The 18,176-nt window shown below is 43.1% G+C and overlaps 1 protein-coding gene across 1 annotated transcript in view; it reads left to right on the top strand.

The window, feature by feature from the left end:
• The window catches only part of NPTX2 (neuronal pentraxin 2), a 35,597-nt gene extending 26,905 nt beyond the window's left edge, over window positions 1–8,692 (top strand). Inside the window, exon 5 of the mRNA XM_083153164.1 lies at window positions 571–8,692. Coding sequence (XP_083009290.1) covers window positions 571–798 — 228 coding nt within the window. The 3' untranslated portion in view covers window positions 799–8,692. The remainder of the gene's footprint in view (window positions 1–570) is intronic.
• Window positions 8,693–18,176: the final 9,484 nt, after the last annotated feature.

Genomic DNA, 18,176 nt, shown 5'->3' with positions numbered 1-18,176 from the left:
GCCATTACCCTGGCCCATTTTCGTGTTGCTCGACAGCATATCGCCAGGGAGGATTCAATGTTCCGCTTCAGGATTGACGAAAAGGGGGCGTGTCCGCATAAGTGGGCGTGGATTGTCGAGATTCGGCCATGATTGCAACAATTTCTGTTGATCTGCCTCTTCAATGCTGTCGGACAAGACAGCATTGAATATGCGTCCGCCACTATTTCTCCTGTTGGAAATAGTGGTGGGGATTGAATACCCCCTAAATCTGAGTATAATGGAACCAGCATATCTCTACTTTAAGGGTATAAGGGTAGAGGGTCCTTACATTCTAAAGGGGAGGGGCACACAGACATGGATGACACAGATGGGGTAGACAGTGAGCATAGAATAGTGGGTTAGGATGATAGATGGCTGATTTTGATTAAGTTAATCTTGAGAGCCTGTTTGAAGTTTTGTCGAGAGGGGGAGAGTCTGCTAGGTAGAGGTAGAGAGTTTCAGGGATAGAGGCCTAGATGCAAATAGCTCACTTTTTTATCATGGCAGAGACTGAAATATTTTTTTTTTATTACTATTTTCTTTTTGAAGGACACTGTTGGAGGAAGATTTGACGCCACCCAAGCCTTTGTTGGAGAACTGAGTCAATTCAATATCTGGGATCGTGTCCTGAAATTCGAAGATATCGTCAACATAGCCAACTGCTCCACCAACATGCCAGGCAACATCATACCATGGGCCGATAACAACGTGGATGTCTTCGGTGGAGCAACAAAATTACCCCTGGAGCCGTGCGAAGAGCGCTTGATAGATTTATAGCCAGGACATATTTTCCTTAAGTGCCCTACTTTACGGAGACAATCTCTCATGAGGTTATTTATTGTACAATGCACTTATTTGCTCAGATGTTTTTGTAAAACCCTTGACAAACAAGTTACAGCTGGAGTGCAGTTTATTGCAAAAAATAAAATGCCACATAGCATTCTGCTCTCCAGTGCATGCATCCAGAGGGTGACCGGTTCTTCTGACCATCAGTAGCCATAACACTTCCTAACCCAGAGTATATAGTTCTTTACAGTTTGCTGACATGAGATAGCTAAAACATATATTTATTAATGATGTACCAATTGCGGGATTCTGATGGGTTTAACACAAATTACGAAGACTTTTTAACGTGACAATTAAATCCTAATTTCCCTAAAGTTTTAAATTAGAGTATTTTTTAAAAATAAAGATCTTGATTTATTGTAATTATTATTATATTATCTAGTTTCATTTGTTACTTGGTAAAAACCATAGGTTCAGGAAGCATCTAATTCACGTATACATAATTCAGGAAGCATGTTTTAATTCACGCCACAAAATTGTGCCCTACATGCTCCATAGCATATATATATTTTATACATATATATTGATTGTCCTTTGTCAAAAATACTTGGGTCCAGAAGTATTTTAAGTATCCAATTTTTCCTTACTTTTAAATATTTGCATACCATGATGATAGACATTACTGTATCTTGGGGGCGGAACCCAAGCCTAAGCACAAAATAGATGTATGTTTCATACAAACTATATACACATAAAGGTCAATCTTAATAGCTGCGATGGGTACGAGTTGCCCCTGTTGCACATTTCAAGACCGACAAAAGCACCCCTCGCTGGCTGATTTCTGCCCAATTTCACACAAAATTGCTCGGAGCCCTATTGGATTTTGTGCCACTTTGGATAACTTGCGCCTGTTTTACCTACATAGCCTGAAGGTAATTTTATAATTTTTTCAAAATTTTGTGCATGAAATAAAGTTTGTACATTGAACCATCAGAAAGTAAATGTGTCACAATCTTAGTCATGCTCAAAAGATTTGATTTTGAAATATTTTCGGATATCGGATTTTTTGATTTGGGAGACTCAACATGTATAGGTATACAGCAGGGCTGGACAACACCGGCCCTCCAGATGTTGATGAACTACACATCCCAGCATGCCTTGCATCAGTTTCAGCATGGCCACATAGCAAAACTAATGCAAAGCATCCTGGGGTGTGTAGTTCACTAACATCTGGAGGGCCGGTGTTGCCCAGCCCTGGTATACAGGATATTCACACAGACAGACACACACACAAACAAACACGCACAAACATAATACGAGTGTGTACTGTATGTTACAATTAGTGTTTCTTCAGTACCATGAAAATTGGTACGGTGACCTTGAGCTATCCTTTATATGGTTCAGATCCTCACAACCTAGTGGATTTATGTTCAGTTTCCTCTCAGGCCTGTCTGACTAGATACTTTCACTATGGCATTGTTTCCACCATATGGGAATTTAAGCGATTGACAAATGTTTTTAATAAAAAAATGTTTCTTCAGTAAATAAAGAGCCTGATTCAGGCTTGCGACGTTTGCAGCTTACTGAGCTCCGGAGACGCCGCCCCACCGAATCCCCGTCCCACCCTGCCACCACCAAATCTCCTCGGTACCATGCAAGGGGATATGTAATGAAAACACATCCTCTCGCACGCCTCCGATGCAGGAGATATCATTTGATTGTCACCAACCATCGAATGATTTCTGCTCCTTCGCAAGTAGAAGTCAGTGGAAACTGACTTTTATTTGTGTGCGCCTGGACTTAGACAGGGCAAGCGGCTGACGTCCTGTGATGTCAGCCGCCCACCCACTGGCAGGCATCGACCCACCCAAGTACCCATGGGAATGCCAAGCGTTTTCATGGGGACGACCGTAAAATGCTGGGCGTTCCCATGGGCGAGCCCCATTCCCGCCACTGCCTGCCCCAGCCTGTCCTGATGGTTGCCTATGGACCGGCGACTATGCAAGTCGCAGAAGCCCTTCGCAATGGAGAGCTGCACAGGCACATAATAGGCCATGGGCATGCACATGCGCAGTCCCCAAAACATCGGGATGGGGCCGATCTCTCTATACAGAGATTAAATCAGAATCACCCCCATAATCTCATTTTAATAATTACAATTCATATCATGATGAATCGTGCAAACAGTAAATAGACTAGACCATTTTCACCACATCTAATGCTCACAATATTCTGTTACAGATGGTTCTATGTACTCAGCCTTGGGGAGTAATAAAGTACCAGCCAATCATCATCATAATACCATGTTACAGGTTGTGGGCCAGATGCACTAAGCTTCACAAGTGATAAAATGGAGTGTGATAAACAGCCAGCCAATCAGCTTGTAACTCTCCATTGTTTCACTTTGTGAAACTTAGTGCACCTGGCCCCCTGTTTGAAAAAAAAAGATGGTTGGTTGGCACTTTGTCTCCATCCACTTTATCTCTCTCCAAAGCTTAGTAAATAGACCCCAGAACCATTATAAATACAATTGCATTAAGCTTCAGTTAGAATTGAATGGGCAAATCAATGGCGATTAGCTTTTGTAATATTTCTAGTTGGATTTAAGGCATACTTGCCTATTTTTTGGCAGGCTGCCAGCTCCAGGAAGCGGGGTGAAGTAACAGGGGTGGGACAGGGCGGGGCTTATGAAGGAAGAACTGTATTGAGGGTGTGATCAGTGTAATTGCATCATCAGGCATTGCACAGTGGGAGGGTTTAGGCTATGATGATGCAATGTGTATCATTTGGTCCCCAGAGAGGGGGTTGTTGGAGACTGGTGGCAATGCGGAGCACTTGCCCACCTGTCAGGGATGGGCAGTGCAGGAGGCTGAAATGATTTTCTTCCACTTGTAGCATAGAAAATAAATCAAATTAATAAAAATAAAAATCATCAAGTTCCTTAAATAACATATAGCAAATGATAGTTACATATCATTAGCTTACTTAAATCGTATCTTTCCATAATCATCTATACAAATTCTTTAGTGTTCATTACTGGCTAAATACCCTTAAGCCAGTGGTTCCCAAACTGTGTGCCTAGGCACCATGGGGACACCTGCAGGGGTTGATGGACTAGGATCAATTCATATTAGTTATGTGCAATGTAACAGGCAAAAGCAGTGCTGGTGGCTGCCAATCATAACATATGTGGACAAACAGAAGCAAATCCTGTCCCTCATCACATAACTGTGACATATAAACATATAAACACAATGACCTTAATATTATATCTTTTTTTGAATTTATCAATAAGAAACATTTGGCCTAGGGGTGCCTTGAAACCATTTTGATGCTCTAGGGTGCCGTGATTCAAAAAAAAAGTTTGGGAACCCCTGTTTTAAGCAAATAGTAGAATTGGTAGACTGCCATCTGTTGGTAAGATGCAGACATTGTAGGCTGCTATCTCCAGGTCTCATAAGCTGGTGACTTAAGTGGAGAGAATGGAGTAATGTCTCCTAGGCTTCATGACCCACCTTTGGTACAAGCCCAGTCAGTAATCCAAATGAACAATAGAACTCAAACATCTACAGATCTCATGATCAATGGCAGGTAACACAGAAGCTGTGCAGTCCAGGTGATCGGAGCCAAAGAAAAGTTCTCACATTGGGGGTTATTCTAGTCCATTCTTTCTGACAAAATCCTTCTTAGATGGACAAAACCATGTGCACTGCGGGTGGGGCAGATGTAACTTGTGCAGAGAGAATTAGATTTGGGTGGGGTTTTTCTTCAAAGTGAGATCTATATTGAAGTGTAAAATCATGCAGTCAGTATTTTCCCTGCACAGAAACAAAATAACTCACCCAAATCTAATTCTCTCTGCACATGTTACATCTGTTCCCCTGCAGTGCACATGGTTTTGTCCATCTAAGAAGGATTTTGTCAGAAAGAATGAACTAGAATAAACCCCATTGTACAGATACAGCAGAATGTGTTGCAGTGAAGGAATCACCATGGCTAACGGTTACATTTTGCATACAGTGACTGATCTCCTTAGCTTATCTACGAGGAGCTAAGTGCATTCAAATTAATTGCAAAACAAATGTAAGTTGTCATCATCATCATTACCCATATTAAGGTCCCAATGATATCTCATAGAAAAGTAGTACTTCTAGACAGGGTTCTGCTCTTCTGCTGATATTGACATTGGATGGAAAATCCACTTCTCTTATAGAAGTGGATTTTGGTTTGTGTCTTTTCAGGTCTAAAAATATCCCCTTACTGTTTATCTTTAGCTAATTGTGTTCTATTGGAAATTTCTTTGTTTCTGTACTCCATCTGTGTTGTTTCTGATTGGTTCCCCATTGATGTTGTTGCTGATAATGCTGTAAATGGCTGATAATGAGCCAGTGCTAAACCTCACATTGTGCTTGCCACCTATCAATATGTATAATGTATCATTTCAGTCCAAAATAACATTCACTGAACCTCTTTGGAATGTTTTATTCTTTATCAAGGGGAGATGTTTTCTGTCCTAGATTACCTATTGTCATACGATGTTCTAGCTTCTTTAGAGGCCTGATGGAAAACATGGTGCAAGTACTGTATCACCAGGGATATATCTATGAGTACTGCAAAGAAAAATACATGGTGCAGATGCACACTCCATATTATTAATCAATAATAGAGGCTCTTGGTATATTAATTGGCCAATAAATATTTGCCCACCAACCAGCTTCACGGTGGCCTCATTTCTGGTGGGTCCCTAGTGCTAAGTTTGAATCTGGGGCGCGGAACCCCGAAAAGGTTGGTATATGCCAGTCACCCCAGGGCAGCACACAAGTGAAAAACTAAGCTAAAGGTGTATTAATAAGAAAGTAGCAGAAGGTATAACTGGATGGCCCCAGGCTCCGTGGTTGTGTTTGAGCCAGATTCTCCCTTACATCCCCAAGAACGTCTCCCTTGCCGCACTCTCCCCTTGTCTTCCTCCTACCATGAATTATCAGTGGGAACCGAGAACGTCTCGCAACAAATTAGATATCACAAGTGCACAGCACTTCCGCAATCATTTTAAATTGGAAGCCCTTCTAGCATTGTAAATGGGCCCTGTGTGTGTTGAAGTCTTCTGGTCATTTCGCAAGCAACTGCCATCTATGTGGTTTGCTGGATCTTGGGACAAGGGTCCTAGTTGTTGCTGTGGCCCCTGCAACATTCATAGTCATGTGACTTGTTGCCAGAACATATTTTTGCTATTTGCACCATGTTAATAAATAAGCCATTTGTTTACTAATATGTTTTACAATTTACTGTACGGTAATCTCTGCAACATGAGGTTACTGCCCAAAAGGTTTGTTATATGTATTAAGAAAACTTTGAGTAGGAAGTAAAGCAAAAATCAGGAAGAGTACCTGCACCTGGGTAAAACATGCCGCACTCCAGGAGGGACAGATGTAAGGCCAGGTGCAGACTAGAGCAATGTACTGTACACCTGGACCATATGCCCCAGGCATGCCAACATATCGTATCTGCAGTATACAACAGAATGATGCAATAAAGGACGGAACAATCCCTTGTTCTGCCGTTCATCACACTGCACAGCGCTGTAAGTGAGATCACCCGGTTAGTCATACAGCATAGCTGACCATATGAATTGCTTACTACCGCAGGAGCATGCAGATTAGGCATACACACTGAATGACCTGATTAATATGTTTTTCCTATTTCGAAATGCAATGCTATACCATGATGGCCTTGCTGCAGTGCCTATGCATTGCAGCCAGGATCTAAAGCGACACATTTGTACCCTGCATGCAAACATAACAATTGTATTTCCACCATACTGTAACTGCAGAATCTTCTTTGCGAGAGAATCACAATTTTTTTCAGGTAGTTCTCTACATCCACAGAAGATTGGGCAGATCTTCTGCATCCTGCCTGCTTCCTAGTGATGCAGGCAGGATGAAGAGATTATACAGTACATGGGATTTTCTGCTTCACATGGAGGAGGCGGGGCTCATTTACAAAGATTCCCATCATTTAGCCTCTTCCCATGCAGAATCAATGCATTTTGCCACCATTCAAAGTATTATGCAACATATCCTGTCCAGGCTTCTTCCAGTGAGGAGGCCATAAGTGTAGTTATGTATGATTGCAGCACAGTTTAGCCAGGTGGGCAGTAACTGGCTCTTTCTTGCTTTACTTGGAATCAGGCTATACATATTACATTTACACAAAGTGGGATATACATTATTCAGCCTTAAACACAAATCAGTTTTATGTATGGACATGGTCTTTTTTTTATAGCATTGCTCATGCTCCGAAGCCATATGCATACATCTGTAGGTGATTCAGAATCAAAAGTGTCTCAGTCTCATATGCACTTAACTAGGTGGCAGCAGCACATTTGCATGTAGGCTCAGTGTAGTGATGGTAATGCTGAGCTTTGCGTATCTGGTTTTAGACAGATGCCTTGCACCAGGTGTAGGGTTTGTATAAGTGGGCATTGATAATGATGATGGCTATTTGCGCAGCGTATGGCTTGGGATAATGCAGTTGAATTGGAACTGGAACGAACACCTACAACTCCTGTACACATAATATTGTTTTAAGTGCTTGAATCGGTTCAAGTGAAGCCAAATGTTTTCTAGGCTGAGCCAGCATTCAGGATGTTGTCCTTAAAGCCACTAGGACTCTGTAACATGACTGGAGCAGGGCTGCCAGTGTGTGTGTGTGTGTGTGTGGGGGGGGGGGGGGGGGGGTGGTGGTGGGCAGGTGGACTCCACACATAAAAAGAGGTGCTAACGTGTAGGGCTAGACAAAAAAAGTGAAATAGCAGGTGCACATTATAAACACTAAGAACACTGGCAATCGGAACAATTACAATAAACTATTGTCTAGTGCTCTGGACAGGAACTTCCGGAATTTTAAGGACCCATTTGACCACCTGGCTGTGGTAGAAGAGCCCATATTGTGGCCAAAACCTTGATTTTAATCCACAGTAGAATGCAGAGTTTATTATAATTGTGATTGTCAGTGTCCTTTTTTACTAAGATGGGATTTCTATTGAAGATGGGATAGGCAACCAATCAGAATCTACTTCTCATTTATTTGGCACCTTCTACAACATACTGTAATAGATAAAATCTGATTGGTTGCCCAAAGCAACATCCCGTCTTTAATAGAACTCCAATCTTAGTAAATAAACCCCATAGTTTTACTGTGTACATGCTTTTTCTTTTTTTTTCTGTGTGACACTAACGGGGGAGGAGCCTGATGAACAAGTGTCACCATTGAGGTATATTGCAAAAAAAACTTAAGAACGAGTCTGAGGAACAGCTGTCATCATTGAGGTATGTGGCACAAAGGTATGCTTTACTGATATCACAGATACCTAGTGAACTGCCAGATTGAAGAGTAGTTGAGCTCACAGAATAGTTGCCTGCGCTGCGTATGGGTGAGATGTGTACTGGTCATTTGGGCTGAACTACAAATTACCGGGGATGCAATGAATCATGGTAGTTGTAGTCCAGCCACTGCTAGAGTACGGAAGGAATGTCCATAGTATGGTTTTACTTCTTGCAGGAACTCAGTAAATGGGTAAATATTGCAATGAGATGGTCGATAAAAGGAACATTTATAATAAAAATAATATCTGTATAATATTTGTTTTATTTTTTAATATGTATGAAATGTACATTGATCTGCAACAGAGTTAATCAGCCTATTTAGATGTAGGTCAGATTTTATAAATGGTATGAAGCCTAACTTCAGATGTTTTAATTAAAAATGCAGTATCCGAGGATTGCGTTTTAATTGTGTGCTGCTAATTATACTGAAGTGTTTGCTAATTGTTTTTCATGATGCCTTAGCATATAAAATCTCACTGGAAAGTGATTATTATCATTAATGAATCTTATTATTTGTGTGCAATCGCTCCACATGTTCTTATTTTATTGATAGCGTAAATGTGATTTATATATTCTCATGCCTGACCTGCATACACATCATATTAAATATTTATGCTCATGCATATGTAAACTTCCAGTCATCCGCGTTCTTGGGGATATCTGCTAGTTCTGTCAGCTTAGAAAACAGAAGGGGGAGATACAGTAAGATGTGATAAGACCACAACATTTTTTTTCAGGGTAACATGTTTCAGATTTAAATGTATAATCCATTGATTGATTTGCACAGCGCACACAGGAAAAGACACCTCAGGCCAAAATAACTCTCCTCACTTGTTGGAATTAATATAACAATGCTGTATTAGGTGGTAAGGACTTTCAATTATTATTTCAGTTTAATACTGCTTTCAGACCGCAAATGCAGGGTACTTTACAGGGGGGGAGGGGGGGGGGGGCTGCGGGGACTCCAGACAGAAAGGGGGCTTAGGACTAGAGTTTATAAAGTATAATTTGTTATAAACAAAGTTAACATTTCCTTTGAAGCAATATAGAGGTTGAGTAGTGTGGACAGTGCTGCAGATTCAGGCCTCACCAGGCATTCCAGGGGTTCGAGAAAGGGAAGCAGGGCCCTGCCTATTGTGTCAAACTCAGGCCGCACAATTTGTGATGGCAGCCCTGTCTGCATGTGTGGTCTGTTCACATTGCATCAGCGAACTGGCAATATTGTCGGTTCACTGACATCATCCGTGGACGCGGCAGAGCGTTGTAGTATCATGGGGGGGGGGGGGGGGGGAGGAGGTAGTGCTAACAGCTGGCGCTGCTTCAAGCACTGCCTCCTCTATAGTGTGAACGGAAAATGGGTCGCTCGACCCGATTAAACCGTTCCCACCGCAAAGCAACAAGGCAATGAACCGGTAAGAACCCTTCTTTTTAACCGGTATTGCCATGTTGCAACTGGTTTGCTGTAACCAGAAACCCCTTTCACATCGCACCAATTACTGTCAAACCGTCATGAACCCGGTAATTAGGTGCAATGTGAAAGGAGTATTAGTTTGACTTTTGCCAAATGGGATGATTTTTCCAACAGCTAACTGGAGGGAAGGTGGAGCTTTATGCATATACTGTAAATGACTGCCTATTAAAGCCTGCATTTATTCTGCTCCGCCCTTGCCCCCCCCCCCCCCCTAACCGCTGCTGAAAATCCACTATCCGGGCTTCTACCAGTGAGGAGAACCCAAATGTTGGCATCTATGGTTTAAAGCAGGGATGGGAAACCTTCGGCCCTCCAGCTGTTGTTGAATTACAAATCCGAGCATACCCTGCTACAGTTTTTCTATTTGGCCATGCTAAAACTATTGCTGGGATGTGTAGTTCAACAACAGCTAGAGGTCCAAAGGTTCCTCTTCCTGGTTTAAAGGAACACTTGTTGATTGTTAATTGATCCGTTCCTTCTCCTGGAAGCCCTTGGAACTCTTTCGCACAAGTTCTGGGGTTGTGACTGTGATAAAAAAAACAATTGGAATCCGCAAGCAAAAAGATTGTTGCTTTCTATGGGCCAAAAAATTGCACCCCCATTTAAATGGTTAACACTTCCCCCTAGCCAAATAAGCTGCAGTCTATTTTAAACAAACATAGGAGATCTATGAAAAATGTAATGTTTAGCCAGGAGAGCTTTGAGACCACTGCAGTGGTTATGAAGCCTATAGTCAACAGCTGTTCATTATCTATTGATGGCATATAGCCAACATAATTAGTAATAATGTACATTTACTACTAATGAAGATGGGGAAGAGATGGGTAGAAATGAGTAGAGATCCCCCAGGCCTGGCCTCTTTGGGGGCTCGCATGCCATCCCTATGATGCCGAGATCATGTGTGGATCATATTATTTAATGTATACATCGAGGAAGTGTAGCCATGCCTAATTTAGAGTCAATTGATGGTAGAATAATTTCTAGTTTCTATAATTAAGGTAAACAAATTACAAATTTGTAGTTACCAACATGCATTCACCCAGGTAGTAGAGCACTAGAGCACTTTTTGTAACTTGTTAACCCCCCCCCCCCCCCACACACACACACACACACACACACACTCACTCTCTATCTTTGCAACAGCACTCTAGACCCGTAAAGAGTCCTTTAAGCACTATAATTGGGGCAATAGTGTCACAATCCTGACTTCATTCTTATTATTTGGTGATTTACCTCTACCATCTGTCCTGGATCCTGTGTGTTCTCTTTCTGACATAACCATCTCACCAATACCACGAGTTCCCTTGGTGCTGAAAGGTATAAGCTGCTAGCAAGCTGCACTCTGTGATTAGCCACCAGTGTGAATGCTGAAATCTCCTTATGCTGAGGATAGTTCATGCTGTTCATGAACAACTTGCCTCTCTGACTCCAGTGGTCACCAGACACAGCTTCCAGAACTCACAGGGACTGGTGGCCATTGGCAATCGCCGCTGCACACACCATGCTAGCATTTCCCTCAAGAACCAGCCATGGAAGCCGCCATGAACATCCTGGTCAGCTGACCACCCAGAGACCAGTTGGCAACCAGTTCACAGTCACCCTCAATCACCAGGGGAGGGGCTACAGCACAGTCCAAAATTCAAATAGGGGAGCAACACAAACTGCCATTTCAAATGGACTCACTGGCAGGAGGTGGGGCTCCGCTATTTGAATTTGGAACTGTGCTGCAGCCCTACCTCTGAAGCAGCCACTGTCTATTAACCTGCTGTGTGCTCCTTCTCTCCTGTTGGAATACTAGCCTAAGTGTCATGGCAGGTAGGAGCTGATTGGCTGGCTGTTTATCACTCTCCATTTTATCACTTTTGAAGCTTGGTACATATGGCCCTGATGAGTGAGGTAATCTAAGGAGGCGGTTGTTCTAGGAGGTACTGTACCTGTATCAGGGTTTTTAAAATGAAGATCCTAGCAATCGCCCTAGAACCCCTGGCCATGGCACTGAGCTCTTCTGCGCACTACACAGGGGTGGAGGTCAGTGGAGTGGAACTCAAACTTGCACTTTTTGCAGATGATATGATTCTTTTAGTTTCTAATCCTCTCACCTCCATCCCGACAATCATGGATATGATCTCATCCTTTGGATCCATAGCAGACTACAAAATTAAACCAAATCAGAAATTCTCCCTATCTCCCCCTCCTCTTCAGACATTCTACAGCATCCAGTTCTTTCCAAATTAAACATCAAAATACTCATATAAAATACCTCGGAGTGTTAATTCCCAAAAACCCACAATCCCTTTACAAGATAAACTTTTCACCCATATTGTCTTCTATCAAAACGCAAATAGAAGGGTGGAACAAACTCCCCATATCTCTATTAGGAAGGGCAGCAGTCTTAAAATCCATTATTTTCCCAAAAATACTTTATCCTCTACACTTCTCCCCTGTATTATCCCAAAATCTGACATCCTGTCCATTAATAGACTAATGTCAAAATTCCTTTGGGGCGGTAAAAAAAACTCGCATGGCACTCTCTAAACTAATGCTTGATAAGTCTAACGGAGGTTTACGCATACCAAATACACAATTATACTCCTGGTCGGCCCATTTTCGTATCCTCTCTGACTGGCTCACTGACTAATCTACTTATACCAATACCAAATTAGAAACGGAGATATTTGCCCCTTACTCTCTATCGGCTCTACTACATACCCCTCAAAAACTTATCCCTTCACACATAAAAGTACATGTACTATTCAGAGGAAGCTATAATGCTTGGATCCACATCAATAAATTCCTTCACAGAGGCCACACCATAACCCCCTACATACCAATTTGGGGCAATCCTTCTTTCACTCCATCTCTCCACAATATACATTATCTTTCCTGGAAACATAAAGGCCTGGTATTAGCCACAAAATAGTTCGACCCTGGTGGCCGCATTCTACCATTTTCCATAATAAGCACCACTTACAATATCCCCAATAATCAATTCTTCATGTATTTACAGACCAGACATTTACTTAGCGACTTTCATACCTAAACTTATCTCTACACAAGCCACCGACCCCCTACTACCTCTGTACATACTGTTTAATAACCAAATCATAAAAATGAAATAACTTTATGATATACTTCTCTCTCACTCCAACCCCACCCAATCACTGATGACAATGCAATTATGGACCAAAGACATGCCAGATTTCAATACTCCACACACACACTACTCTCAACTCTTCCTACCATAATGAAATCACTACAATCCTCGTATCTTCAAGAAGTTCACTTCAAAACTATTCATAGATTATACATAGCACCCGCCCAAAGCAAACATATGTCCCCTGAAGCTACTGACAGATGCCCCAAATGTGGCATGTGTGAGGCTAAACTTTTTAATTGTCTATGGTCTTGCTCAAAGATCCTAAAATTCTGGAGAAAAATATTGAACATCATCAATACCATGTTTGGGACTGAATATCCACCTGACCCTCAAGTGTGCCTATGTTTACAATTTAAGAAATGGATGACTGTTTCTAAATACTCTAAGAATATTCATTTACTTACAGTAAATTTCACTTTGACCAAAAAACTTATACTGAAGTTCTGGATTGTACTAGCCTCTCCGACGTTGACTGAATTACGCTCTAGACCATGGGTCTTCAAACTGTGGCCCTCCAGATGTTGTGAAACTACAAATCCCAGCATGCCTTGCCACAGTTTTAACACTCCCTTATAGCAAAACTGTGGCAAGGCGTGCTGGGATTTGTAGTTTCACTACATCTGGAGGGCCGCAGTTTAAAGACCCATGCTCTAGACTATTCCAAATTCTATTATTTGACAAACGTACAACACTGCTTTCTAACTCTACAACAACTACCTCCTTTCTAGAAAAATAGAACCCCCTTTATATCGACCCTATCGGAAAACCAGAAGAAGACAGCATTAAAGTTACTCTCTGAAGGAAAACAACAGCACATACCTAACCCCTACTTGAACAACCATCTGACCCCTATACCCCCCCCCAGAGCTACTTACAATACAGCTAGAAAGCACCTCACCCCAAAAACTATCTCTTACTAGACCATCTACATACTTTTGACTGAAGACCATTAACTCTGTTTACTGTACTTAAGTCTTCCCCCTCCCACCTACCCTTCCTCACTTCCTTTATCATCATATCTAGTCTTGTCTCCCTGTTCTTGACAAACACCCTTATAAATATATGTTATTGTCGTGTTCATATATATACTAAAGTAAAATATAGACTAAATTCATATTTGTTCATCCATGTAACAACCCCAATCGCAAAATTGTTGCTGATAATACTGTTGCATAGTTTCAGATCTACATGTGATATATACCTCATGGTACAAAAATAACCAAGACATGAACGATTGTGTGTTAAGACCCTAATTATATTGAATTCCTAACTGTTAATGTATGTTTCTTTGACATTAACTCATGTTTATTGAGATTTAAACAATAAAAAACTTTGAAAACAAAAATGAAGATCCTAAAGTAATAGATATATTTGAGTTGAATTTGGTTTAGTAATGTTAAAGAACAAATTCACCATTATTCTCAATGGGGATGATGGCATGGCCCGTATTAATCAAGTTCCAAAGAGTGTAATATTTCTGGGCTTGTACCCATTGGCTAAAACCATTTTTGGATGATGTTAGCTACAGTACTTTGTGTTTATGGAGGCATTCTTGCAGGAGAGGGATATATTGATTACTCTGACAGAATCCTTCCTGTGTTACATCCATTTGTGATCCATCATAGTCAGTGTATTCATTTCAGACAATTCAGTGAAGTGATGCTTAGATCTTTACTAGAACAGCCTTCTAACAAAGCTTCTGCTCAATTTACAAAAGTCATTATTGGCAATAAGTTATTGCCATAGTATATGGTGTTGGAATACTATTTTCCATCTAGATATTATTTATTGAGAGGTGGAGGAGGCATGGCCAAATCCAAGGAGGAGCGTCAGGGGCGGTCGTCCTGGGGCTCCCACACATTAGGGGCCTCACACGCTCTCCCTGAATCATGCACTCCGCTGGTACTGAAATAGGAGCACAGCATGATTCAGCTGTGTGGAAAGGACTAAATGGACCACAAAGTTCTAAACAGGCGTGGACCCTGGCTCTCAAATCACTCATGTTTTTTCATGAAGACACAAGATACATATATTGCATAGGAAAAGTTCTTTATCAAAATATTATGTACTATAATGCACAAACAGAAAAATACATATATAAAATATAATGTAAAATAGTAAAACAATATAAGGCACAATATAAGAAAATGTTTTAGTAGCATATAAAAACAGTTAGTAAGCAGTTAATAAGCACATATCTATTGGATATTTGGCTGATTGGTGACAAGAGGAAACCCATCCATGTACTGTATGTGGTGCCCAAAAGGGATATTTGGGGTAACAGCGACAAAGTTAGTAGAGCTGGTGTCCACTTCCCAGTTGTTTAGCTGGGACACCAGCTCTACTAACTATTTTTGAACTTTTTTAAAGTGTGATTTGCATTTTGGTTTTCAAAAAATACTATGGGTGCTATGCAATCCTCCACCGCTATTTCTGATGGGGGAAATAGCGGTGGATGCCTATTCAATGTTGTCTTTACCAGCCCGTTCTGCCGATAATGGCTATGGATTGTCGTGATTCGGGCCGTATCTCGACAATCCACGGCCATTTATGCGGACATGCCCCCTTTTCACCGATCTGCAGGCGGGACATTGAATTCCACCTGCCAATTTGCTGTCAGGCAAACCGCAAACAGGCCAGGATCACCGTTGTTGGGATGGACAGACAGTCGTGATCTGGGATTGCATACCCCCATATGGAAGACGAGATTGACCCTTTAAAAAAAAAATCTGAATTGGGCCGGCATCCCACACTTCCACCGAATTACATTCCACCCACATCTTCTTTCTTTAGGAACTGAACCCAATCACAGTTTGATAAATTATACTTTATTGTTATAACCACCATTATATCACTTTTATTGACTTTTATTGACAAGTTTGTCAATATGTATACATATACCATAAGGACTGCCTACAACATATCTGCCTTGACACCTGGACCCACTGGGCATTTATCCGGATCAGGACATATTCCATGCAGCTATACCATCAAGGAGACATTCCATTATCTCCCAGTCTCCCTCTGGTAAATATAACGTGCTGGTGCAATATATTGTGGAGCCCATTCTCATCAGAGAGCCTCTGTCCAATTAATTGGTTTTAAATATATAATTTCACTGTATATGTTTTATTGTGAGAGCTCTCATCTAAATAATTTTTGTATTAATAAATGTTATATTTACATTTACATGTGGTAGTGTATACTTTTTTCAGATAAACCTAGCGCTGTACATCCACCCTTAGTCAAGGGGACTGTGTCTGTGCGGCTGTTGAGTGGGGATGGCAGCCAGACAACCCGCAGGCACGGTTGGCTGTAGTTAAGCGGGGTGCTGGTGACTGTGTGGGCCATGGGGATAGAGTGTCCCGATCCCTACCCTCTATCAGAGCGGTGGGGCCTGGGACAGTTGTCCCATAGCACCCCCCCCCTGCTGGCGGCCCTGAGTGTGTAAATAGCTATTCGTGCCTCAGTGGCTGTGTGATGTCACATGCAGCTGCTGTGACCCAAAACCGGCCTGTGTTTGGCTTCTCAGCCAGGTAGGTTGCACAGCCAGGGCAAGGCCGGCGCTAACCGCTCAGCAGAGCCTGCAAAGCAGGGAGGCGCCATGCTATGTAGGCGCTCTCGCTGTGCTGCGACTCTGCTGTGTCAGACTTGCCCAAGCTCCTGCTTTTAGCCCAATTATGCCGCTGCCCCGCACATTGAAATGCAGCTCATATGTGTGCGAGTGCACTGCCCGCCCAAGTCCAGAATTAACAAGGACGGGGGCTTTAATGCATAGCTACTAGGAGCCTATAGGAAAGAGGTGGCCCCGCCCCCCATAACATCACTTATCAAGCGCTTCAAACAGTCTGCCACCGGGTTTGGCAGCTACAGAGTCTAAGCAGATTTGAGGAGCCTGCGCTGCTGATGTACAGGAACAGGAAGTTCCTCCAGGCACCAGTCTCCTCATCTGTTCAGCATGTCCAGCGCCAGGCAGAGACACGCAGCAGAGCTTCAGAACAGGGTAAACTCTCTATGCACACTATTTCTTTTACAGGGTCTTACTTTCACTTTCTCCCCTTCCCCATCCACGGCCCCCTGCTACCCCATCCGCGGCACCCCCAACCCTCCCAACCCCTTCCACAGCAACCCTGACCCCCCTCCCCCATCTGTGGCAGCTCCCCACACAGATTCCCTTCTCCTGCTCACATCCCCCCTCTCCCATCTGCCCCCCCACTCCCACTCAGGCTGCCTTACCCCTGCTCACTTTCTCCTCACACCCCCCTCCCCCATCCACAGCACCCCCTACCTGATCCATGGCATCTCCCATCCCCCCACTCCACACAGGTTCCTTCTCCTGCACGCATACCCCTTTCCCATCTGCAGCCCCCTCTGCCCCCCACAGGATACCTTCCCCTGCTTATTCTCTCCTCACCCTCCCTTCCCCATCCACAGCACCCCCTCCCCATCCATGGCACCCCCATTCCTCCTCCCCACACAGGTCCCTTCTCATGATCACATCCCCCCCACTCCCCATATAGCCTTCCCCTGCTCTCTTTCTGCTCACACCCCTATCCATGGCACCTGCTCCCTCCCCCTGCTCCAACCCCCCAGCACCTCCCCATACAGGTTTCCCTTTCTATTTCACTGACTCCTCATACACCCCTCCCCCATCCACAACACCCCCCCCCCTTACTTTTCCCCTCCCTACACAGGTTCTCTTCTGCTGATTCTGCTGATCCCTCTCCACATGTCCATCCACAGTACTCCATATCCACACAGGTTAGTCTTGCTTTCTCACACTCTCCTCACCCCCCCCCCCCCCCATCTACGGCACCCCCTGTTCCCCTCTGCTGCTTACATTATCTTCCCCTATCCACCCCCAATAGCCCCTCTTTCAGCCCAGCACCTGTCCCCCCTCTGCCCAGCAGCATCTGTCAGGGTGCCCAGCACTACCTGGAAGAGTGGATTCTGGTAATGCTGGGTACCTAACTCTGGGCAACAAGCATTTAATCTCCCCAGGCAGCAAGCATATAATCCCAGCTAGGCATGTAATCCCCCATGGCAACGAACATGTAATCCCCCACGGCAACAAACATAATCCCCCACGGCAACAAACATAATCCCCCACGGCAACAAACATATAATCCCCCATGGTAACTAAAATGTAAACCCCCTTGGCAACAAGCATTTAATCCCCCATGACAAGTAGCAAGAAACCCCTGGCAATGAGCATGTAACCTGTGACAATGTGCATGTAACTCCTGGCAACAAGCATGTAGCTAAGTGGCACTTATGTGGAATAATATGTAATAGGCATTACGATGTGGTACAAATTGTAACAAGCATAACGTGTGTGGCATAATGTGTAATGGAC

The sequence above is a fragment of the Crinia signifera genome, chromosome 7, assembly GCF_055691185.1.
Source record: "Crinia signifera chromosome 7, ASM5569118v1, whole genome shotgun sequence".
Taxonomy (NCBI): domain Eukaryota; kingdom Metazoa; phylum Chordata; class Amphibia; order Anura; family Myobatrachidae; genus Crinia; species Crinia signifera.
Note: the sequence above shows the minus strand (reverse complement) of the source record. Positions and strands in the feature narration are given on the sequence as shown.